Genomic DNA, 26,008 nt, shown 5'->3' with positions numbered 1-26,008 from the left:
CGGGGGGGAGGGAGTGCGGGGGGGGTGCGGGGGGGAGGGAGTGCGGGGGGGAGGGGGTGCGGGGGGGAGGGAGTGCGGGGGGGAGGGAGTGCGGGGGGGAGGGGGTGCGGGGGGGAGGGGGTGCGGGGGGGAGGGAGTGCGGGGGGGAGTGCGGGGGGGGGTGCGGGGGGGAGGGAGTGCGGGGGTGCGGGGGGGAGGGGGTGCGGGGGGGAGGGGAGTGCGGGGGGGGTGCGGGGGGGAGGGAGTGCGGGGGGGAGGGAGTGCGGGGGGGGGTGCAGGGGGGTGGGGAGTGCGGGGGGGTGCGGGGGGGAGGGGAGTGCGGGGGGGAGAGGGGTGCGGGGGGAGAGTGAGGGGGGGGAGTGCGGGGGGAGGGGAGTGCGGGGGGGGTGCGGGGGGGTGGAGGGAGTGCGGGGGGGGTGCGGGGGGGAGGGGGTGCGGGGGGGAGGGGAGTGCGGGGGGGTGGAGGGAGTGCGGGGGGGGGTGCGGGGGGAAGGGAGTGCGGGGGGGGGAGGGGGTGTGGGGGGGAGGGAGTGCGGGGGGGGTGCGGGGGGGGGTGCGGGGGGGAGGGAGTGCGGGGGGGAGGGAGTGCGGGGGGGGGTGCGGGGGTGAGGGGGTGCGGGGGGGGAGTGCGGGGGGGGAGTGCTGGGGAGGGAGTGCGGGGGGGGGAGGGAGTGCGGGGAGGGGTGCGGGGGGGAGGGAGTGCGGGGGGGGGGTGCGGGGGGGAGGGAGTGCGGGGGGGGTGCGGGGGTGAGGGGGTGCGGGGGGGAGGGGCGTGTTGGGGGGTGTGCGTGCAGTGTGCAGCGTGCGGCGCCTCTATTCGGGACAATGCGGTAGGACGCGACGGCCAAGATCCGGTTCCTCGCCCGCGTCGTCGTCGACGGATCCGGTTCGGCAATCAAAATGGCGAAGCGCGGGAAGACGACGACGGCGAAGTTGACTGGGGCCGAGGAGGTGCGGCCGCAGCGCGAGGAGAAGAAGGAGGAGGAGGCGATGTTAGAGGGGAACGAGGAGCGGCGGGAGAAGAGGGAGGAGAAGGGGGGTGAGGGGGAGAAGAAGGGGGGCGAGGGGGAGAAGAAGGTGGGTGAGAAGGTGAACGTGGAGAAGGAGGAGGAGAAGAAGAAGAAAAAGAATGGCGAGGCGGAGATGCAGGAGGCGCTGGAGAAGATCGTGAACAGCTGGATCTTGGACTACGTGTTTTACGTTGGCAAGCGGCTCTTCGACGAGGAGAACTACTTGGAGTTCGGCGAGATGAGGGACATCATGCAGAGTACGTGTCTTCTTCCCCTCCCTCGCCGTCCCTCACCTTCTGTTCTCGCCGTCAACTATCGCAGCTGCGATTCGTGTGCCCACAATGCCGCCGCCGTTTATAAATCACGAACCTCGCCGCGCCTCCGATTAGCGCGGTCGGCTACGTACGGTGCGAAAGAAGTTCAACACAGTTACGGACGAACCTCGCCGACCCGGGTTACACTTGCAGCGCGCCGCTACTGCTATTGAAATTGTTTTTTTGTGTGCAATCGCACGTATCGATACTGCGTTCAGACGAGTTGAGGAGTTGCACTTGGGGTTTGTGTTGGTGTAGAGACGGTGGTCGATTAACCGTGCACAGTCGTGCTGTGTTCTCAAAGAGTTTGGTGAATCGCACCAAACGCGGACCTCCACGTTGGCGTCAAAAACTACTTCCACGGGGTGGCTCATAAGTCTGGAACCGTAGGGAAAAATAACTCAATCATATACTGTATTTGTTTATGTTTCTGCAGGCCCAAGATGTCTCTTGAGTAAGGAAGAACGAGTCCGGATATATCCTAATCAGAGAGGAGATGTCGCTATTGATTTTTTGACAGACTGCATCCAGACCGCGAGCTAATAACACAGCGGTGTCTTACCTATGATTCCAGACTTATGGGACACCCTTTATATATCGTTACCCTGGCTGAGCCAAAAGACAATGCAAAGCCCAAATAGCCTGGCTCGGTGAGCAGCAGGCGGGGTAGGTACATGGATGGTACAGCAAAGTCTGGACGAATCGCACATCCGTTTTTAACTACGTGGGATATAACGGGAGTCAACGATGGCCAATGCGCAATTTTTGTGGGATTCAAATGAGCTCCGTGATCCGACAATGCGATGATTTGTTAAGTCGGTGGTTTAAAATATATATAGTATTTGCCATCGGTTGTAACGAAAATTGTACGGTAACGAGAGAGTTGTGGATCTCGAAACCCGTCTTGGCGACTGCTGGGAGGCGGACTACCCACTGCCATGGTTGTTGTTTTTGTGGGTTTATCTGGGTTCCTCTCCCGACATTAATTGGCTGATAATACCATAATACAGTACCTTATTTTGGAGTTTGCATGTCTCTCCCCCCGTGGTTGCGTGGAGTTTTTTTTAGGGTCCCTCCGGCTTCCCCCCCCCCCTCTACATTTAGAATCAACGTGTAGCTTTAGAGTATTTGGCTGCTATACATTTCCACGTGATAAGCAAACTTCGTCGAGTCATGATTTGTGGCTAGGCCGCTTCTGAAAAAGAGCTATGTAGCTCAGTGGGTCTTACCTGGTAAAAATATACATATACGGTTTCGTTTAATATATTGGGAGCTGCGTAGCTCGGGAAATTGTTGACACGGCTCTCCATCTGGCTGCTGCTTATTCTCTGCAAGAGCGGCGAGAAAATTCTTGTGCCCGCTACAAGTTGAAATCATTAGAACCGTGCAAATGCGCGGACACCAAATGCACAGGTGGATAATACGACTCCCGTGTGCGATTGCTGCTCCGAACACCAAACCATGTACCAGAGCACAGCCCCAATTATACATTTTAATGCTGTGAATGGCCAAATCACTTGGAACTGAATCTTGTTGTTTTTAATTGGTCATGCAAAATCATCAGTGGTGGTTAGTATTATGCAAGATTGAGGGGTTCCTCATTCAGAATGTGACCGCTGGTGTAATTAATAACTCCATGTAATTGTGTTTAAAGTACTTTTGCTGTGTTTAAACGGTAGAGGAGTTTACGTGGAATGCGCACCCTGTTATCATTATATTGAATAATACCGTTTGTTTTCATTCGCGTTGCTATTTTCAAAGTGGGCAATACTGTTGTGGTCGATACAGAAGAGTAATGGCGTGCTAAGGTGCATTGGGCACAGTGCAAACCCCTCATTATTGTTATAAGTAGTAACATGCGGCATTTTAATTGTAGTGTTTCAACAGCTGCAGTAGCCGTTAAGGTGTAAGAGTATAGCTGTAATGGTCAGTACTGTGTAAGGGAGTGCTGAACAGTCTGGGATCGGTTGTAAATGTGTCATTTGTAATTAATTGCAATTACTAGTCGGGTACTCGGCGAGTGGTGAGAGAAGATATGGTCTATTGCAGTGTTGATCCGCTTTACATGATTATTTTTACTCATTATTGACAGCATGAGATTGGGTTTGTGTTCACACGTATATGTGTTGGTGTGCGCGCGTGCACGTGTGCATGGTGTTTATGCATTCGCGTGCAGTGGTGATCCAGCGTCCTTTCAAGCAGAGCTTGGAGGCGATGATGAAGCTCCGCGTTTTGCAGCTGATGTCACGCCTTGCCGAGGCACAGAATCTAGGTGAGTCTGGCCTAACGAAGAGTTAGTTTAACACGTAGGCTTTTGTGACCAATATTATCCAGAGTTGTTGCAGCCCCCTTTTGGCATCCTTGTACGAGGTGCCTCGGTGGATGTGTAGGCTTTGACTTCAACATAGCTATTTCGTTGACCAGTCACAAGCTAATTCCTCAGCTATTCAATGCTAAATTCTCCTGTTTGATTTGTACTAGGTACCTCTGGATGTGTAGGCTTTGACTTTAACATAGCTATTTCTGTGACCAGTCACAAGCTAAATCCCTCAGCTATTTCAATGCTAAATTATCCTGTTTGATTTGTACTAGGTGCCTCTGTGGATGTGTAGGCTTTGACTTTAACATAGCTATTTCTGTGACCAGTCACAAGCTAATCCCTCAGCTATTCAATGCTAAATTATCTTGTTTGATTTGTACTAGGTGCCTCTGTTGATGTGTAGGCTTTGACTTTAACATAGCTATTTCTGTGACCAGTCACAAGCTAAATCCCTCAGCTATTTCAATGATAAATTCTCCTGTTTGATATGTTAACCCCTTTGTCAAGGTGCCTCTCTTCTCTCAACCAGCTTAAAAGACGCTACAAATCTTAGCAGCGTTCATTGGAGCTCTGTCGTCCAGACAGTCACAAGCTAATCCCTCAGCTATTCAATGCTAAATTGTCCCGTTTGATTTGTACTAGGTGCCTCTGTTGATGTGTAGGCTTTGACTTTAACATAGCTATTTCTGTGACCAGTCACAAGCTAAATCCCTCAGCTATTTCAATGATAAATTCTCCTGTTTGATATGTTAACCCCTTTGTCAAGGTGCCTCTCTTCTCTCAACCAGCTTAAAAGACGCTACAAATCTTAGCAGCGTTCATTGGAGCTCTGTCGTCCAGACAGTCACAAGCTAATCCCTCAGCTATTCAATGCTAAATTGTCCCGTTTGATTTGTACTAGGTGCCTCTGTTGATGTGTAGGCTTTGACTTTAACATAGCTATTTCTGTGACCAGTCACAAGCTAAATCCCTCAGCTATTTCAATGATAAATTCTCCTGTTTGATATGTTAACCCCTTTGTCAAGGTGCCTCTCTTCTCTCAACCAGCTTAAAAGACGCTACAAATCTTAGCAGCGTTCATTGGAGCTTTGTCGTCCAGACAGTCACAAGCTAATCCCTCAGTTATTCAATGCTAAATTCTCCCGTTTGATTTGTACTAGGTGCCTCTGTTGATGTGTAGGCTTTGACTTTAACATAGCTATTTCTGTGACCAGTCACAAGCTAAATCCCTCAGCTATTTCAATGATAAATTCTCCTGTTTGATATGTTAACCCCTTTGTCAAGGTGCATCTCTTCTCTCAACCAGCTTAAAAGACGCTACAAATCTTAGCAGCGTTCATTGGAGCTCTGTCGTCCAGACAGTCACAAGCTAATCCCTCAGCTATTCAATGCTAAATTCTCCCGTTTGATTTGTACTAGGTGCCTCTGTGGATGTGTAGGCTTTGACTTTAACATAGCTATTTCTGTGACCAGTCACAAGCTAAATCCCTCAGCTATTTCAATGATAAATTCTCCTGTTTGATATGTTAACCCCTTTGTCAAGGTGCATCTCTTCTCTCAACCAGCTTAAAAGACGCTACAAATCTTAGCAGCGTTCATTGGAGCTCTGTCGTCCAGACAGTCACAAGCTAATCCCTCAGCTATTCAATGCTAAATTCTCCCGTTTGATTTGTACTAGGTGCCTCTGTGGATGTGTAGGCTTTGACTTTAACATAGCTATTTCTGTGACCAGTCACAAGCTAAATCCCTCTGCTATTTCAATGATAAATTCTCCTGTTTGATATGTTAACCCCTTTGTCAAGGTGCCTCTCTTCTCTCAACCAGCTTAAAAGACGCTACAAATCTTAGCAGCGTTCATTGGAGCTCTGTCGTCCAGACAGTCACAAGCTAATCCCTCAGCTATTCAATGCTAAATTGTCCCGTTTGATTTGTACTAGGTGCCTCTGTTGATGTGTAGGCTTTGACTTTAACATAGCTATTTCTGTGACCAGTCACAAGCTAAATCCCTCAGCTATTTCAATGATAAATTCTCCTGTTTGATATGTTAACCCCTTTGTCAAGGTGCCTCTCTTCTCTCAACCAGCTTAAAAGACGCTACAAATCTTAGCAGCGTTCATTGGAGCTTTGTCGTCCAGACAGTCACAAGCTAATCCCTCAGTTATTCAATGCTAAATTCTCCCGTTTGATTTGTACTAGGTGCCTCTGTTGATGTGTAGGCTTTGACTTTAACATAGCTATTTCTGTGACCAGTCACAAGCTAAATCCCTCAGCTATTTCAATGATAAATTCTCCTGTTTGATATGTTAACCCCTTTGTCAAGGTGCATCTCTTCTCTCAACCAGCTTAAAAGACGCTACAAATCTTAGCAGCGTTCATTGGAGCTCTGTCGTCCAGACAGTCACAAGCTAATCCCTCAGCTATTCAATGCTAAATTCTCCCGTTTGATTTGTACTAGGTGCCTCTGTGGATGTGTAGGCTTTGACTTTAACATAGCTATTTCTGTGACCAGTCACAAGCTAAATCCCTCAGCTATTTCAATGATAAATTCTCCTGTTTGATATGTTAACCCCTTTGTCAAGGTGCATCTCTTCTCTCAACCAGCTTAAAAGACGCTACAAATCTTAGCAGCGTTCATTGGAGCTCTGTCGTCCAGACAGTCACAAGCTAATCCCTCAGCTATTCAATGCTAAATTCTCCCGTTTGATTTGTACTAGGTGCCTCTGTGGATGTGTAGGCTTTGACTTTAACATAGCTATTTCTGTGACCAGTCACAAGCTAAATCCCTCTGCTATTTCAATGATAAATTCTCCTGTTTGATATGTTAACCCCTTTGTCAAGGTGCCTCTCTTCTCTCAACCAGCTTAAAAGACGCTACGAATCTTAGCAGCGTTCATTGGAGCTCTGTCGTCCCGACAGTTTTTTGTTCCTTCACCTGAAGAAGGCCGCTTGTGTTGTGGCCGAAACGTCGTGAGAATTTTATTGTTTTATTTTATTATTTTATTCTCATTCTACGTGACTTTACCGAAAGAACCAAAGAAGATTATCCAGAGAGGTTTTATGAGTTACATTGCGTAAATATTAATGGGTTGTGGCAAATGCTATGTTGGTCAGACAGGACGAATGATCAGCATGAAACTAAAAGAACACTAAAGGAATAGTAAATACTTCCAAATACAACTGTTGGCAGTGGCAGAACAACCGTGCCAACAAGGACACTCAATTGATTTTGATAATGTTGAAGTTCTGTGCAAAACTAGTTACGTACTGGCCAAGACTAATTAGAGAATCTATAGAAATTGAGAGAAGTAAAAGTAATTTTAACCGTCTGGATAGCTACAAGCTTAGTGCTGCTTGGAAGCGAATACTTAAGTAATACACTATTTAATTGCATGCCTAATACGGGTCACTATACGTCTATGGTGATTAACTGTGAGCAGACAACAGGTACTGAGATTTTAGTCCACACAAATAACGGCAGGATGTACAAGCACAATGTACATGCATAATGTGCATGCATAATGTATGTTAATTACCCTATGGATAACAGAAACGGTAGTGGATATCCATTGTAATTTTTATGCACACATTAACGCTCCACCCTGGCCTTCGCATTTGATTGGCTCACAAGTGACGACATCACAGTTATCCCTCTAAGAACAAAACGGGAGGATTTATCCAAAAATCTGGCTTTTGCCTGATGATGCTAGTCGTAATTACTGGCGAAACGTTGTACTTGAATTGTAAATGTAAGTTTACTCTCCAACACACCGGTGTGCGGTACTAGTAACGAATTGCCATGTTTTGTTATGTAACAAACCTTACTAATTGGCTGTGTCGGGTGTAGGCCGGTTTACGACACATTTATATTTACACTATCTAACCCAAAAACCTCTTATGGAAGAATTGGTGGCATCAGTAAGACATGACCAATCCACTGCTGCATAAAGGCCTCCCCCAAGCTCTAGTCATTCCTCCTGGTTCTGCTAGGGTAACATTCCATGTAGCTCTTGCACACAAGCTGATTGCACGGCTGCATATTTTTTGTGGACGTCCACTCGGATGAGTGGCATTTCTTGGTTGACTAAGTAACTATTCTTGATCGTCGTCCATTCCTCTTAAGTGATGTGTTCTGCTCAAGCCCATTTTTTACAAATGGATACAAAAACACAGTTAATAGTACGTGCAGAAGCTGATTTATAGACATCAAAAGGTGCGATTGTAACCATAGAATTTAGTCCTCCCATCATGCCCTCGACGCCACGTGACGCTACCATACTGTGTCTGTAATGCGCATGGCCTAGTTTTCGATCACCAAGATTCAAAATTATGGCCATGTTATTGTAGGCAGTAGCAGGACAGCGGCACCTGAAGTGATCTCCATAACAGCTCCGTAATATTTGCTTCTGTGGGCAGTTTTCTAATGAGGAGGGTTGCACTGACCCTAATAAATGCTTCATGGCATGATACTGTATGTATGCATGTTGAACTTTTTTACATTGTACGTAGTCAACCATGCTAATCAGAGGTGTGGGGGAAGGATGACAAACTGAACTCAAAAAGCATGTGTCAAAAATTAGTTTTCAAACTAGATTTAAAAGTGTTTAGCTCCAGCGGCTTCCTAATAGAAGGAAGAACATTCCAGACAGCCGCAGAAGCGCATCTGAAGGCACGCAATGCAGTGACTATCTTTGTTCGATGGATAACCAAAAGTCGTTGGTGTGAGGATGACCAGAGTTCCCATGATGGTTTATGTTCCTTGATGAGATCAGCATACTGGTGTCACATTCCAGATAACATTTAGATTTTGTTTATTAAATACGTACAATCGTGTGCTGTCTGCTGTTCTTTGTGCACAGAAGCGCAGTTTGAAGATGACAGCCTCACCCCAATGGAATCAGCTTTGCAGGTGCTGACCATCATGGAGGACGAACTAAAGATCCCACAGCCTCTGACCAAGCTCAAGGAACAATTCAAGATACAGGTAACGATGGTAGAGTCTTCGTAACAGCACCTGGTTGCTTGCCAATCTGCTACTGGATGAACGCCTGTCTGTCATGGGGATTCATTCACAAATACTTAACATTGGTTAGTGCTGGTTGTTAATGATTGAAAGCTCAGAACCGATTTAGATCACCACTGATTTTAATTGTGGCCTGGAATCAAATGAATGTTTCTGGGTTTGTAGAATACTCAGTCAACCACCATGCAGCCATTCCCTCCACAACAGCTGATTCATGATAAATGCATGACATTTTGTGTATATCAACACTTGCATAACATTTTTCCCCAGTTATATTGTTGACGTTGAATTTTTGTGTTTTTTTTTTAATTCTGTTTCTTTATAGGCGGTCATTCTTTGCTTTGTTCAAAATGACTATGTCAAGGCTGCGGAGGTGTTCAAGAGGCAGTTTGGCAACAGCAAGACTAACAAAGTATGATGACAAAAACCTTCTTATATGTACAGTAAATGTTAGGGTTGTGTTTCCGATATTCAGAATTCAGATTAATCTATTCATCAAATGTCAGATGATATAAACAACTTTTCTTTTAGATTGATCCAAAAACATGAGGTCATGTCATGATTATGATGTAAATATTGTGCTTTTCCCACCAAAAGTTGTTACGTGGCATTGGGTGACACCACAATTGTCATGTAAATTATCTGCAAATCTGAAAATTATTAGAAATTGTCCTTTCTGAAACTCATCCTTGGAAATTTAGTATTAGTTTGCCTATGATCAAATAATGTTGTATGCACCCATCTCGTCACATCTCGAACAGTATTTTAACATAGTTGCTAGATGGATTGAAGACTTTGTAAATACCAGGTTTTAGCTGCAAGGTGGAAAGGAAATAGTATAGCTATATGGATTTATATACTTGTGCATAGTTTTTACTATTTTGTGTGGCTTTTCAGAAGGTGGAGTTTCCTGCCATATGGCCGAATGTAAATGGACAAACATCCCAATGCAGGACCTTCCTGACAATAAGTCTTTCGACTAAGGCTAACGTGAATTAACGTGGTCCAATTGCCATTTGGCACAGCTGATAACGGCAGTGTGGTGGTTGTGTAAGATTGACCCTTGTGATATGCAGCTTGTCTGTCAGCTGTCAGCAGTAGGGGGCATCTATAATGTGGAAAAATTCTTGTCACTTTTTTGGAGAAACTGGTAGCATAACTAGAGTAGCCGGTAATTAGAATAACCCCCCCCTACCCAAAATATACATATAATAACTCGGAAAATCGGGTTGAATTTCCTCGCTCTGAAAATTGAGTTCTGTACAGGTACATTGGTCAGTAGGGGGCACAACAGAATATGTTTAAGTAGCCACTCTTAACGTGCTTATGTTGTGTGCAGCCTGTGCTATATTGAATGTGAGCTTTATTGAATAATTTTTATCGCCTTGAGATTTTTTACACATTTTTTTTATTTACCTAACTCACACTAGGATTTGGTACTTTAAAGTATAACTATACTACGAGATGGTGAGACATGCTAAATAACAGATACATATGAAAAGTTACTTATTGGTGATACTGTCCTCACCCAGCCCTTGAAGGATGAACTACAGGCCGCTTTGAAGAATCGCAGCGTTCCCGGGTCTTTGCTGATCACCTACCCACTCAGCCAAATCTTCCAGTGCGTGAACGACTTGATAGGGCCCCTGCTGAGTCTGCAGCCACTACCATTCCTGCTCAACGTAAGGAATTATGAGAGCGCATGGGCAGTTGGGTGAAAAGCCCTTCCACAAATAAGGCGATGACTGTCTTTGTTGAGTTGGACAACTCTGTGGCCAAAGTAGAATGACTTATGATATCGTAGCTTGCAATGTCGCAAGTTCAGTTTTAAATGATATTTGTTGTAACTCAGGAGTGTGTATGATCGTTTCGACATTGGGCGTCTTAAAGTTAAGATATTTCGTACATGAATAATGTAGCTATCTTTTGCCACAGACTGAGTACGTCATTGGTGCTTGCTTGTCGGCCTGGCAGGTGATTGGCTGGTGTAGTCAGTGTAACCCCTAGCAACAGCTCTGACTAACGTGAAGGTTACGATTTCACGACAAACATTCGTATTTACTTTGACGTCCAAAGCACATGAGAGCTCTGCGATATGAAAGTGTTTCAAGGTGTGCAGTGTGTAACTGCTGTGTTCTGTCGGCAGGCATCCAAAAGAGTCCTACAAGCCAAGAAAGAAGCTAATAAAGGGTAAAACACCCCTTTATTAACCCTTCCCCTCTGCACCCTTAACTGTTGTATATTACCATTCACCTATATAGGTAAAACATAACCATACTTCTCGTTGTTGGGCGGCGTGTGTATTTTCAAGCACGTTAGTAGCCGTAAGTCTTTTTGTAAAACAAAACAAGTGGAATATGAGTTTTCAGACTTTAGATTATATAAGTTACTAGCAGGAACTACCCGGTTTTGCCCGGGGGGAAAATATATTTCAAATCTGATCGTGTCTTAAAAACATAACATATACATACACAAATACTAAGCCCCCCTCCAAAATTATTTTTAACACCCCCCTCCCCCCCCCAGCCAATTTTTATTTTGTGGGCATACATACCTACTACACACTCTACATACAATAGTCAGTAGTATCTTGTTACTCTATAGTAGTTCCTACTGACTCTTAATATAGCATCTAGTGATTCTATAGTAGTGTTGAGGAGTTCCCGACAACAACTCGGAGGCGGCTTGGAAGTTAAGGGCTTTCGCCGTAAGTCTATTCAAAGCTACTACAATAGCAACAAGGGTGTAACAACTCCCAGGGGTTAGGGGTCCTACACTGAGTCCTGATCCCAGCCCGGCTAGCTCCGGTCTCTCTCTCGTGTCGGATCGGGGACTCTGCCAACTCCACCGACCGGAGAGAGAAGCACCTCTCGGCTACCACCGGCTTCTCTCCAGACTCTCCACTCGATCCCTCTCTACCCCTGGTTCCCTCTTCACCCTTCTTACTCTGCGCGTTCCCACAGTGACCCCGCTTTTGTCACGGGGTCCCCCTTAAATACTAGAGGAGACATGACGTCATCGAGCCGCCCAGCGCGCATGACGTCACGTTCCGTGGTAGATACTACCGACGGTAGATACTACCGATTACAGTAGTATCTACCGACTCTATAGTAGTATTTACTGACTGTAGTAGTATCTACTGACCCTACAGTAGCATCTACAGACTCTACAGTAGTATTTACTGACTCTATAGTCGTATCTACTAACTCTATAGTAGTGTAGTGGCATGGTTGAACATGATCACCACTACCTATAGCCGACAGTACTAGCTTGTGCCAGTAGGGAGCGGAATGGAGGCTGAACCTGCTGGATAATGTTGACGGGCCATTGGCCCTCGGCAATCCCTGGGGGGAGCATCGTGACCAACGGTCGGGACGCCCGGAAAGGGCTGGGGGATGATGTCGTTCTCCAGGCCCTTGGAGAAGGTTCTGGAAGGGAGGCGTGGCCAGGGGCGTAGTGAGCCAGGACCCTGTATATAAGCCAGGTCCCTGAGCGGTCCTGGTAGTCATCGTCCGGCCAAAGACCGAAGAGCCTCACCTGGAGCCCTGAAGAGGAGAGCCCAATGGGCGGAGCCGAACCCCTGGCTACGGTCGGTTCGAACTCGTACCAGTGAGAGCTCCAGCTTATAACCAGTGAAGACTCAAGAGAAGACTCAAGCCCCAGCAGTGTAGGCATAGTGATAGCCAGTAAGAGGCGAGCTAGCCCGGAGGGACTCCCTTCCATAGAGTATCGCGTGAAAGGGGCCGTTACCCCTTTGTGTTGTAGTCTGTTGGTGTTGTAATACACGTGTTGCCTCAGAGTAAGCTTCCTCCAGTTTATTACCCACTACAGTAGTAACTGCAATGCATTTATTCATACCAACACGTTAACACAAACGGGTAACTTCCCCTTTACCAGATAACAGCCTATGGTTGTGGACCACCAGCTAAACTACGCTAATCACACTGGGAGTTAGTTACAATGGATCGGACCCCGGCTTGGGTCCAGGTCCACGTGTTGGTGGTTCTTCTCGGACGTAGAACGTAGATATTCAAATAACGGTAGCAACGCTGAACCCCGGTCCCTGTGGAGACCCGGTTTATATACTCCCGGGTCGTGGCTGGCCCCGCCCTTGGCCACGGCCACCTTCGAGAAACCTCTTGTCGTTTCTCGACCCTTCCAGTAGGATCTTTCCTCCGACACGTGACCATTCCCTAGTCCCCACCTGGGGGCCCCATGTAGTATTTACTGGTCACCTGTCCTTCGGGGTCAACCAGAGTGCCATGGCCCACAGTAACCTCGTTCCTGTGGCCTGCACTCTCACACCCTACCTCTTTAGGGGTCCACACTGCACGCAGAGCGTGGTGCCACTCAGCGCTGTCACTCAGCGCTCACCGAGCCCCCTCTAGGGCTGGTACTACACCCACATATACGGGGTGTCCGCGATGGCAATGCATTGCATGCCGTGCCTCGCTAGAGCCGGCATTACACAGTGACATCCACGATGTCGCTACATACGTGATGCCAGCGATGTGAGTACATCGCACGCCGTGCCTCTCTAGGGCTGGCACCACAGTGACATCCGCGATGTCACCACATATGCAACATTTACAAATTGAAAAGTATTTATTCGTTACACGTGATTTAATGTATGCACCCTGAGGCAAAAAAAATCGATATTAATCGATAACATCTAGGCTTTGGTTAGTTGACTAAGATGTCTCCCTATATATCTTTACATTAGTTAAAATAGCTGTGATTATCCAAGCCTTTTAGTAAATTAAGTTACAATGAAGGTAATTCATAATCTATATCTTGTTTCTTGCAGCTCTGTAACGCATTAACCTTCAGTCACCCGGGTATTGGATCATTTATTTTGTTCTCTGTATTTAGATGCGTGTATCTTGATTTATGGCAATGGCGAAGACCAATGGCGAGTACTATCTGAACTTGTCCTGGGTCTGTCCTAGACTCAGCTTTAAATTAGTACGTCATGCAGTGTGTAAACATTACTGCATGTGGTTCTGGCCACACCAGGTGCTTGCTAACAGCATTTACCCCAACTGTCTCGATGAAAGCTACAGGATGGTTCTTTGTGTGTGTGTAGACCGGCAGCTGATCACCCTGGTACCAGCAGCGGAACAGGCAGCAGTGGCAAGGTTTTTGTTTCGTGCTTCGAGGTGCGTGATTCCTTTGTGGCGCTGAATGCATTGGGGGGCGGTGGTGATGAGCGAGCCTCCCTCAAGCTCTTCCAGGTAGCACTTGTGTCCTATCCATAAAATATGGTTTCACGTTAAAGTCTTGATAGTCTGTTTAGTGAGTCCAGACTTGAGACCTTTTTCCCTTGCCAAAGACTGATGGCCTATCTCTAAAATAAACATTCCCACGGTTTATGTCCAGCATCTTCTAATTCAGTCACATTTAGACGCTATATATCCAAATTGTAACGTATGTCTTCATGGTCAGCCTGCAGGATCTTGTAATTAGGGTTATTTTCGCCTCAACCCTCATTTCCAAATACAAAAACACAAAATATTAAGTCAAGTACTTATATAAATGTTGTTAAACCCATGTGATAAATACAGCTGCAATCTGTTAAGACTAACAAAAGCGCAACTTGCAGGAGATGGAGGGTACGGATTTCTTGCCGGAGAATGCCACCCCCTCGATCGCGAAGCCTGTGACAAAGACGAAGAAGCCACAGCCCACCCCACTGGTGGCGACGGCACCACCGGCTGCACCGTCAAACCCAGCGTGTCCGGACACCTTGCTTGGAAACCACCCCCAGGGCATAGCTGCCACCTTTCCTCACAAAGGAGGCGGGGAGAAGTGCGAAAGTGCCGATCATTCCACCAGCAGCTCGGATGACTCCATCTCATTGATGGATCTGCACAAGCGCATCCTCAGGAGAAGGTGTAATGCCTTGGACAGCAGGGTGAGTGAATTCTGGTCACATACATTAGCTGTGCACTGCATAATCAGTATTATCAAATTCAACCAGAGGTCTGTCATACGAGGTCCGGTTCACTCCCTGGGACCATGACTACGTGATCATTGTTTGGATCTGGAATGTAATTTTTGTCATGCTTTCCTCTGACGTTAATGGGCTTGTCTTGGTTTATAAGTAAAGGTACAGCCATTTTTGTCAATCCCGTGCTGGATGAGGCCCCCTCCCCATGCCGTGTGTGTCGGAGGGGTTGCTTCACCACACCGGTCAAGATGGGAATCGTAGACAGAATCACTTTTGAAGTTGTGGGGCTAATTGGCCAATAAGGCCCATAAAGGATATTAATGGGACACGATACACAACCACTCTTCCATCCAAAAGCTGATGACCCCTGTTTCCAAACCCATTTCTTCACCCTCTGATCTAAAATTGATCTGTGTTGACTGAGTCTTGATTGATGCTCGCTGATGGGGCTTTTGGTGAAGGTCCGAACAATAAATGGGATCCATTGGCTGTTTTGGCTGCAGTCGGAACACTCGGATCAACATAGTCCACAAGTCGTGAAGAAGTTAAAGGTGCACAACCCCTCTCAAGTCAACGGAAAAAACGTAACGGCGAACGCACCCCATCATTCCAAGCAGCAGAAGTTGTCGACAAACAAGAGGTGTGGCTCGTGCAGATTTCTACATTCATCTTTGCCACCAAAACCAGCAGCAGCAGCTATATGACCATTGCTTCCGTCGGCAGCTGCATCATCATCATTGTCCATAGTAGAGGTTTTTTTGGGTTACGTCGCGTAAATATATAAATGTGTCGTTAAAACCCGCCACCACCCGACAGCCAATATCCAACACAGCCATCATCACCACTTATGGTAACCATAGCATCAGCAGCATTGTCGCCACAAACACCAACATCAGCAGTAACATAATAATAACTAGCATTAGCAGCTGCATCATCACCACTACTGACAGCACAGTAGCTTCATAACCAACAACAACCGCCATTCGCCAGGAGCCAGAACCGGTCCACCGGACCTCCAGAATGCCAGAGATCCATGCGGTTCCGGTCCAGCTCCCGACAGAGGAGTGTCAGCCTTTCCTCCGCAGTGAGCGTTCGAACATTCCACGTGGCCACACGAAGTGGCGTTTCGTTTCTGGAGGAGCCCCGAGGGTGTAGAGATTCAATCTCCTGGCTCCGCCAAAGGGGTTCGGCCAGGAGACGTCATAGATGCCTGTCCCCCCGGGGCCTCCGGCTCAAGCTTATTAGTTATATATTTAAGTCTTGGTAATTTTGAAGGTGGAGGGGTTACCATCCCCTCGCACCCGTCCAGAGCCCCCGTTTAGCCACTGTGGTGGTCACAGACGCCATGAAGGGAGAGGCCAATCGGAATTGGCCCTCTCCCTCCCCACAGCACTGTCCACGATAGAGTTGCCCGTCCGGCACCGCGAGGAGGTAGGGGGTTGTTTTGCCGGACCGTCACCTACACACACACACGTCTACACACGTCTACACACACACATCTACACACACGTCTACACACACACGTTTACACACACACAAAAAAAGACAAAGATCCCCCGTATAGCCTTAACAGACTGTAGGGGAAAGTGTTATTAGCGAGCACCTATTAAGGCCGGAACGGTACACTAGGGGGTGGGTGGCCAGCACCACGCCCGACCGCCTTTGTCTCCCTAGAGGCAATGTTTACACACCGCACCAGGTACTCATTTGAGGCTGAGTCGACCTAGGGGAGGCCCGGGACCGGTTCAGATTATCGTCACCTGTGTTGGCCGTGAGCGGGAATTGAACCCGAGTCGCCAGGTTCATAGCGCAGCACGCTAACCGCTATACTATCGCTCCCCACACACACACACGTCTACACACACACACGTCTACACACACACACGTCTACACACACACACAACAACAACCGCCATTCGCCGCTAAGTGGCGGTGACGTCACCACGACGCTTGTGCCAGGCCATGTGCACGTTAAAGCCACGTGAAGTGTTGAACGCCTGCTGGCAGGAGGTCACGGGGCAGACCCAGGTGCCATTGGTCGACTGACTGAGATGATTCGCCGATGCACCACCTGTGCCCCCTACTGTGCCAACTTGCTGTGTTATAGCCGCCTGGCGCTCCGCTCGTTGTTGTGAGCGTCGCTCTTCTGCCCTCCATTTTTGTTGGAGGGCGACTGGCTCCAACTGCCCAGTATCATCCTTTACGAGCCTCCTCCACAGAGGCTGATCTTGACATCGCTGGTACCAGTCATCGGCAAGTCCACTCAGCTCTACATCCTCCTGTACCACATCACTTCATCTCTTCTTTGCCCGTGCCGCGCCCGTTTAGCCCCCTCTATCTGGCCGAACAAAAGCTGTTTAGGCATGCGTTGGTTGGGAATGCAGGCTACATGACCCAGCCAACGCAGCCTTGCCTGCCAGAGGATCTCACCGATGGGGATTGTCCAGATCTTTCAAGGATTTGTGAGCTCCTCACACAATCCAGCCTGGTTAAACCCAGGATGGATCGTAGGCAGGCCAGCTTAAATGTTTCTAACCGGCGAAGATGTTCAATTAGGGGGGGTCCACGTTTCGCAAGCGTAGAGAAGGGAGGGCATGACTGTGGCTGAGAAGACCTGAAGCAGTGTGGCGTGACAGACCTTTTAGCTTCCACACAGCGTTACGCCGCTCGACTGATTCGGAGTGAGACCTCTGCTGTCAAACCAGAGGCGGCCATGAGCACACTGCCCAGGTATAGGAAACTCTCTACTCTCTCCACAACTGCCCCATCACCAATTGGGAGTTGTGGGGATGGTTTGTCTGATGGTACCAAATACCCAGGCAGGTGCTTCGTTTTGGTGGGGCTGATGGTAAGGCTCCAATTCTTAGTGGCACGCTCCAGGTTCAGCAGCAGCACCTGGGCATCGATCAGCCTCCCATTGTATCTGTACCAGATGGAAATTCCTCCTGTACAGCCATCGAAGGCTTCACGAATTACGTGGTCGAAATAGATGTTAAATAATGTGTGAGCCAGAGGACATCTCTGTTGCAACCCAAGGTAAACAGGGAATGGCTCCGACTCCCGGCCACGTAGTTTTACCTGGGCCTGCTCACCATCATGAAGGTCCTTAATGATTGTGAGTAGAGAGTCAGGGACTCTGAAAGCACGAATAAAAACTCAGAGCCCAGGCCTACTGATGGTATCATAGGCCTTGACCAGGTCAATAAAGCAGAGATGTAGGTCTTGTTGGAATTCCCTGCACCTCTGCTGTAGCAAAAGGACAGAAAATAGGGCATCTGTGCAGGACCTGAAACGATATTGAGGCTCCGCAAGCCTCTCCTCAGCGTGCCTGGCAAAGCGATGTTGAATAATCCCTGCACGGGACATTCCCGGCACACTGATGAGTGAGATTCCCCTGTAGTTACAATGTGTACGGTCCTCCTTTAAGAGGGGGACCACCAGGGCATCCTTCCAATCCTACGGAACCCATCCAGTGGTCCAGACTGTTATTATGATGTCATGTAGGGCAGTTTGTGTACAAACGCCACCCTTCCTCAGCATTTTGCTTGGGAGATTCTCTGCCTGGTGCCTTTCCTGGTCTCACTCTGGATCACCTTCATTACTTCCTCAACAGATGGCATCTCAGCCAGCCACTCACAGGGGGTAACTACTTCCAATATTTGAGACACGGTAGCCTCAGCAGGGTCATCCCCACTTTGCCCCATGATGTTTTCCAGACTGAGGGATTTCCCCTCCTTCAAGACCTTACAGAAATGCTCAGCAAATCTGCAAACCTGTTCCTGGGGGTCGGAGATTGGATCACCGTTCTTTCCCCTAATGATGGTGATAGCTGTGGCGCTGTAGGTAACTTTTTTTATGAAGTTAAATAGCGGTTTGTGATCGCAGGCCATTGAGGCAGACTCCATCTCCTCAGCAAACCGCGACCACCACCGATCCTTGCAGCGCTCCGAACCTCTGAGCGAAGGTTGCGGTAACTGCCTCATTCTCTGGCGTGGGATGTTGTAGAAGTTTAGAGATTCGGCCTTTCACTTTTTGTCAGCCAGCCTGAACACCTCTGTCAGCCAGGGTCTCTGGGGAGGTCTGGACCATGTACCCAAAGCAGCTATTGCAGCTGCATGATTCACAGTCCTAAACCTTGCCCATTTCCCCTCGGCATCAGGAGGAGTGGGGGACGATGCCAACCGCAGCTGCAAGCGATGATGAAATTCTCGCTTGCAACTTTCATCAGCTAGCTGAGACCAGGCCACTGGGTTTCAATGGGGTCCTGGGTGTACACCCACCACCGTAGTGGAAGAATGGCGGCGCATATTACAGATGACAAGTCGATGGTCAGTGGGCAGATCAGCTCCATGGTAGGTCCTGGTGTCAAGGACATGGGCACGCATCCGCTGTTCTGTTACTATATAGTCCAGAAGATGTTCTTGGTTGGACCCGGCATGCATCCGTGATGTGTGGATGCGCCGGTGTTGGTAATTACAAGCCCATGGGCTGCACAAAAGTCTAGCAGCCTCCTACCGTTGTTATTGAGATGATCTGGCCCATGCCTTCCAATCACTCCAGGTGCCAGCATCATGTCCAACTCGCGCATTTAAGTCACCCAACAGAATGACTCCCGAGGGGCCACTTTAGCTCACACCTGTTACGGGAGGTCATAGAAGTCATCTGACTCATCGGCCTTGCCTACATACCTTCACTGATGTTCATCTTCGGTGGGGGCATAAGTATCCATGACCGCCATTCCTCGCCTCTGGTTGATGGGAAGGCGGCGAGCCCAAAGTAGCCTGGGGCTTACAGCTTCCCACACCTCACCGCCACGCTCTCACGCCCCCTTCATTTTTTTGTTGAGAAGAAGTGCCACTCCCTGTTGCAGTCACCTGCCTCGAGTAGAGGACTGTGTCCACCCCTCATGGTGGCAGGAGCCAGAGCCAGTCCACCGGACCTCCTGAAAACCACAGAGATCCAGGCGGTGCCGGTCCAGCCTCTCCTCGCAGTGAGCGTTCGAACATTTCACGTGGCCACCCGTAGTGGCTTTTTGCTGTTTATGGAGAAACCCCTCGGGTAAGGATTCAATCTCCTGGCTCCACCAAATGGGGTTTGGCCAGCAAATGTCATAGACGCCTGTCTTCCTGGGGCTCCGGCACCAGCCCCTCGCACCTGTCCAGAGACCCTTTTGCCCGCTGTGGTGGCTGGCTACAAACGTCATGAGGGGAAAAGCCAATCGAAATTGGCCTTTCCCCCATGGCACTGAACACTACAGTGTTACCATCTGGCATAACCACCACTACTATCACCAACAGCAAAATAATTGTTGCCATCAAAAGCTGCACAATGATTACCATCACTAATATCAGCAGCTGCATCTCAATCATCAGCAGGATTGGCAGCAGCAGCGTGACATCAACCATCAGTAAGAGCAACAGAATCTTCACCAAAAACAGCGTAAGCAAAACATTGACAGCAGCAGCACAAATGACTCGCTACCATCAGCATCACCAAACAGCAGAAGCAGTACCAGTACAGACAGCAGCACCGTGGACATCAAGACTATTCGTATTCACAGCATTCACATCACCAAGAGCAGCAGAACGAACACCAGCAATGACAGCAGCCGCATGACCATCAGCACCAGCATTAGTTTCACCATACATAGCAGCAGCAACATCATAACCAACGCTCACACTACAACCACCATCAGCAACATCAGCATTGTTACCACCACTACCTTCAACTTCTGCATCACCATGCTCATTACTGTGGTATTGGTGTTATATTGTATGTCTGTTGATAATCTTTTTCACCATACGTAACCAAACGTTAAAAATGGACAGCAGTGAGTGCAGTGGCTAGTGCACTGCTACTAACCCTGCGGTCTAAGATCGAAGTCTATTTATTCACGACCAATAACTGCGGCCGGGAGTGGTGTTGTCACCCCCCACCCCCTTGTGGGCTGTGCCGGCCTTCATAGATGCTTGTTAATAGCACTTTCACCAACAGTCTGTTAAAAGCTATATGGGGAACTTTGTGTTTGTATGTTTATAAACAATATTTATGGTATTTGTGTTTTTCCTACTCTTATATTTTTATTTTTTATAGTTTGCTGTCCCTTAGCAGAACCGAGGGGTGGCTTGATTGTACGTCTGATGCTTCACAAAATACGTCATTGGGTGAGTACATGGAGATTTTGTGCTCAGTGTTTTTCTCGGTACCGATATTGCTGTTGGGACACTACACAGACAAATAACATTGACAGCAGTGCATTGGGTTTGTGCAATATAGCAAAAAAATATGAAAAAAGAATAATCACAATTAAAAATTATCCTTGTATACTTTGATTCTGACGAAAAAAATATTTAAAGTAACTGTTACCTTGAAAGCTGAACATTTGCTTTTATAATTTGTACAGGAACGTCATTGATTTCAGCCGACTCCTCCATCGCTGGACGCAGAAAGAGGGTGAGTTGTAATACCTGCTCCATCACCTCAATTATATCTGTTGTCCACAACACAACTGGGGCCATGCCCATCAAGTCATGGCTCGGTAAGCTCCAGGTTGGTTATCCACTGCTAAATCTTGAGTCATGCTGCTGACGTTATAGGCAGTGAATAGTTCTATTCGACCAAATAGTTACCCCATCCCTGGCCCTGATTGGCTCCGCGGAAAATTTCAGAGGCTTTTTTGAGGCCAGAGTTATCCTGCATCAACTCTGGCAAATCGCCAGCAGAAAACCATCCATACTCTTGGCACTGTGCTGGCATCGCTCGAAGGCGTCTGAAAAAAGCTTCTAGACGTAGGTTTACAGCTTTATTTTGATGGGAAATTTCTCCCCGAGGGCAGTAAAAAATTACGGCCAGTATAGTAAATAAGAGGCCGGAAAAGCATATTGGGATGAAATAATGTTTAACACATTTTATGAGAATAGGATGTCATTTGTATTTAAAAAGTAAAGGTGCAATCACCTGCTCATGCCAACTCTGACGGAAGGGCCTCCACTAGAGAGAGTTTTAGGGCACTGCCCGGCGCGGGCCCACTCTTCCACACTTGCCGCACCTTGGGGGATTACCCACACCTCACCCCACCACATGGAGACGTTTTGATCAGCTAACTGTGTTATATCCATTTATCCTTCTGGGTGGACAGAGGCAGGTCTATTTCATAAACGTGATAAATCTTTCAACTACATACATGGGGAGATAGAATTATGGATCCAGTCAGCCACAGAGACCATCTGACTGAAGAAAGGCGAAAAGAAAGTCCAATTTGCTAACGATGACACCATAGCAGTATCTCGCAAAATGTTATTGTTTTTATCGCTATACATAAAGAAAATGTTTTTGTTACCATCCTTTCTTCCCCAACTTGCGCCTTCCCAGCAGCACTGGTCTGCTTCCGAGACGATCTGGCTGAAGAAAGGCGTGAAGAAGTACGGCACTGGCAACTGGGCCAAGATTCTAGAGTCGTACAATTTTGTCGGCCGCTCCAACGTGATGCTAAAAGATCGCTGGCGCACGCTCGTCAAGTTGGGAGAGGACAAGCTGGATGTCTAGCGGCCAAAGATAAATGCTCTGCTCGTCGCAAATGAAATACCTGCACACCCACAGTCCTGATAGTGTTGCCAAGTGCAAAAGTGGTGGTTGGTCTTTTCTCGTACATCTCGTTACCACTGCAACTGAGCCCGAGCCAGTCCAGCATGGCTCGCCAAGTGCCATTTGGTTTTTCCACTGCAGAAGCCTCGTCGCATCGCTGATGTCACACGCAATAAATGAATTGACACGCACGCAGATGACGCAGTGACTGTCCTCGCCGTGTACTGACTTGACGTCGCACGCGATGAACGCGTCCTTAGCCGAGGCCTGCTTTTGAGGCCAGCTTAAGTGTGGAGCATAGCCAATGGAAAGCCACCTATGCACCCCCATACTGGCTCTGCCCAGAAGTCCTAGTCGAAAAGGGGTATAGATCAATTGTTTCAACATGGCCGGAAAACGTAAAACAAAAATTAACCACTGCCACGATTAAAGTCCCCATATTAACATTTACTACATGACATATGTGTCCTTCAAGAGAAGCACACATCTGATGAAGAGGCTAGAGTTGTATGACGTGACGAATTAAATCCAAACTGTCCATTCAGAATGTCTGAGGCCACAGTTAAAATTCTGTCTAGGTATAATTCTTTAGTTGATGTTATGTTTGGACACCCTGTATATACATTTCAAGTGAATGCAAGGATAGTTGCATTAAGTCCTCGTTTAATGCGGTATGCGTTCTGAAAAGTGCCGCATTAAACGAAAAATTGTCCCCATAAGTAATTTAACAATAAAGTATGGAGAGATACAATGTACGCACACAAAAAAAGATTGTGGCATAACTGAGGGTATGCCGCTGCATGACTATCTTTCTGCGAACTGTATCATACTGCTCGGCGGCGCAGCCCAAGAAAATAGTTATTTATCGACCACTCAGAAACTGCTTTGTAATGGGGCGCGTTCGGCGTTATGTGAAAAGTGTTCCCGAATGGAAGAACCGCGTTACAGTGAAAACACGTGTGAACACCTCGGGTTAAGCGAGGACCTGATGTACATGAGCACACGTGCGCACTCGCATTTAGAATTTTGGAGTCTTGTACCTGATACTTTTTAATAAAAAAAGTAGCGAAGTTTATATTGTCCCATATAAAAAAGTAAACTCTCTTACTATAGCATCAACACGACTTGCACAGGTGAGCCCAATTCTTATTTTATATACAGTAAAACCTTGGATTGTGAGTAACTTGGTCTGCGAGTGTTTTGCAAGACGAGCACATTTTTTAAATAACTTAATTTGATAAACGAGCGAGGTCTTGCAATATGAGCAGTACATATACGCGTTCTGCCGAGCGTCACGTGATCACAACTGATATACGAGTGCTTTGATATACCAGTGCGTTGGATTACAAGCACGTTTTCAGAACGAATTATGCTTGCAATCCAAGGTTTTACTGTATATGCCTTGTACTGGTAGCAACGAAGTTGTAAACTGAGTGTACCAGCCTGCAATAGATTAATATGTCCGTCCCCTTTCAATACTTTAACGAAGTGAAATCTCGTGCTGTTGGGTGTAATAAAATTGCGCAAAATTCCAATGTTCCTACCAGCCCACCCTGCAGGGACCTGTTTATTTAATTCTTCCTCATGGCAGGCTGCAAAGTTTCGTTTTGTGCTACGTGGGAATGGTGTTGGTTTTGAAGTATTTGGCTGCGATAGATTCCCACGTGAAAAGCAATTTTGTTGAGTTATAATGTGGCCAGAGCGCTTCTGAAAAATAGCTATTTAGCTCCGGGGACCTTACCTGGTAAAATAAAACGTTTCTTACATTGGTGCAAGTTTAGTAAATTCCCCCTACCCCTCCAGCCAGCAGTATAAATGGATTCAGTCGATTGGCAGGTCGAGTGTGGTGAGAGTAGAGCTCCCTCTCGTGAAGACCCTTCTGCCAGCACTTAGCGTGATCAAGTAATTAGCTGCACGTTTACCTGTTAGACAACTTGATTCGATGGCGAAAAAGGCGAGTGTTGAGACATTTCTCCGGAGTTGCAGGTGCCTCGATAGTAAACTTTATTGTAATTTTGCTTAATTGAAAAGCGTATTTGTGTGTGTACATATATACGTAAGCGAGATGGCTTACACACATCTTAGTGATGTATGCTGCCTAACTGCCTGATAATAAATGTATCATTTTCGTGAGTGCATCTCTGCACTTTCAGATATTTTTCCTCCTTTTTAAAGTAAATGTTACTGGTCCATGTGCAATCGTAACTAATACGCACTGCAATTGTGTTTTTGTTTTAGACATTCGTATTTGACCTTTTGTTATCAGTTTGTTTTCCATTAAAAAAACCCCAACTCTTCATTCGATTAACTGCAATGCGGCCATGGAACGGATTCGTGGGCACGTGTGTATCTTTACAACTTTTTTGTATTGCAGTCACATTTGTATTTTCTACCATTAGTCCGCGCATACTTGTTATAAATGTACAGTTGAATGTCCAAATTATTTCAGTATGTAACATAACAAATGAAACTTGCGTGGAAAAGGTTACAAACGAAATACAGTTGAGGTACCCGTTGGTTCCATGGCAAGCACCTAGGCCTCACTTGTTCTCGTCAATGTGTTCATCCCATCAATTCTTATCTCTGCTCTTTGTTAGTCTCGCCATTACATGTATTTTCAATGTTATGATCAACGGAGGAAAGTAGATTTACCATACTTCTCACCTTCAACCCGCACGGCGTGGGGAAACCCCCATCCAGCAGTGGATTTACAGCTGTAACGCAAAGTGTACCTCATCGATACTCCCCGATTTCAAATTCCTGTTTTTTTTTTACACATCCTGTCGTTCCAACGGCTTTCCTTCTGGGAGTAGCATCATTTCAGCAGCATTAAGTACTTGTTCTCGACAAGCAAAACTCCGGACCGATTTCGACATATAGTGTCTCATCTGCAAAGTCCAGGCTTACTTAAATCAGTGCTGGTGAACTGCCATATGTTATAGGCAAGGGCTTTACCTGTTAGATTTTGGGTCTTAGTTGGACTCAAAGTTAAATAATACAAAGCCTCAAAGTTAAATAATACAAAGCATACCAATAATGTGCATGCTTGTTGAATGTAGGTCACGAATGACAAAAAATAACTCGACACGTTCTTCAATGACACTGGCCTTAAAAGGGGAAATATATACTCGGCGACGTTTCGGTCAATGACCCTTCTTCATAGTACATTAAACGGAGTATCACCAACAACTTTGAACTTAACAAAATAGCTCCGTTTCGATTTCGTGTCGTCCCCCCCCCCCCCCCCCGCTCTAAGTTAAAGGAGCGCAAGACGATGGAGAGTTCAGATGGGAGTTTCAATGCTTGAGATCGGCCGGCAGGGGGCGCGAGATTGATGAGTCGAGGCGTGAGCGTTGTGGCGACCGTTGCACGCATAAAGACGGAGCAATGAGATCCCGGCTCGTGTGCCTGCAGCAGATGCGAGACGGATTGCTAGGTTGTTCTGCAACAGTTAAGAGCTGCTGATATAATTACCATCTTTTCAGGGAATTAGACTTGTGGCTCGGGTTTGTGTTGAATGCACCGTATCTCGGAACATTTTCAAGGTAAATGTCCTGGATTGGTCAAGGCAGTCTCTGCGATTTCTGAAAATGTCTGGCACAGTGTTCGACCTCCAAAGCCTGTGTGAATTTAAAGATTTTATACCAAGGTTTAAAATGTTCTGACTTTATGATTTGGCCAAATGGCAGGGCTACCTGAGGAGTAGGTTGCGGCTGATGAGCGGCAGGCGGGGCCATCGTTAACAAGAGCGAGGCTATTTGTCGAGTCGGCCGGGCTAGTGCTTGAGTGGTCGTGGTTATGTCAACAATG

At 47.2% G+C, this 26,008-nt stretch overlaps 1 protein-coding gene across 4 annotated transcripts; it reads left to right on the top strand.

Moving 5' to 3' along the window:
- Positions 1 to 815: 815 nt before the first annotated feature.
- Positions 816 to 24,495, top strand: LOC116951379 (telomeric repeat-binding factor 2-like). Of its 4 annotated transcripts, none has more exons than XM_076073780.1 (12): positions 818 to 1,267; positions 3,501 to 3,596; positions 8,501 to 8,625; positions 8,990 to 9,076; positions 10,197 to 10,346; positions 10,811 to 10,854; positions 13,751 to 13,898; positions 14,267 to 14,578; positions 15,118 to 15,254; positions 20,708 to 20,778; positions 21,018 to 21,067; positions 21,989 to 24,495. In XM_076073780.1, exons 1-12 carry the CDS (start codon positions 901 to 903, stop codon positions 22,157 to 22,159), a joined length of 1,758 nt encoding a protein of 585 aa, XP_075929895.1. In that variant the 5' UTR covers positions 818 to 900; the 3' UTR covers positions 22,160 to 24,495. The 4 variants fall into 4 exon arrangements, with proteins under 4 accessions (XP_075929897.1, XP_075929895.1, XP_075929894.1 ...); XM_076073779.1 differs by having other exon boundaries at positions 21,986 to 24,495; XM_076073781.1 differs by having other exon boundaries at positions 819 to 1,267; positions 13,751 to 13,823; positions 21,986 to 24,495.
- Positions 24,496 to 26,008: the final 1,513 nt, after the last annotated feature.

This window comes from Petromyzon marinus, chromosome 43 (genome assembly GCF_048934315.1).
Source record: "Petromyzon marinus isolate PM22_M1 ecotype Great Lakes invasive population chromosome 43, UKy_Petmar_22M1.pri1.0, whole genome shotgun sequence".
NCBI classification, from domain to species: domain Eukaryota; kingdom Metazoa; phylum Chordata; class Hyperoartia; order Petromyzontiformes; family Petromyzontidae; genus Petromyzon; species Petromyzon marinus.
The sequence above is the reverse complement of the archived record's forward strand: the minus strand, read 5'-3'. Positions and strand labels throughout refer to the sequence as shown.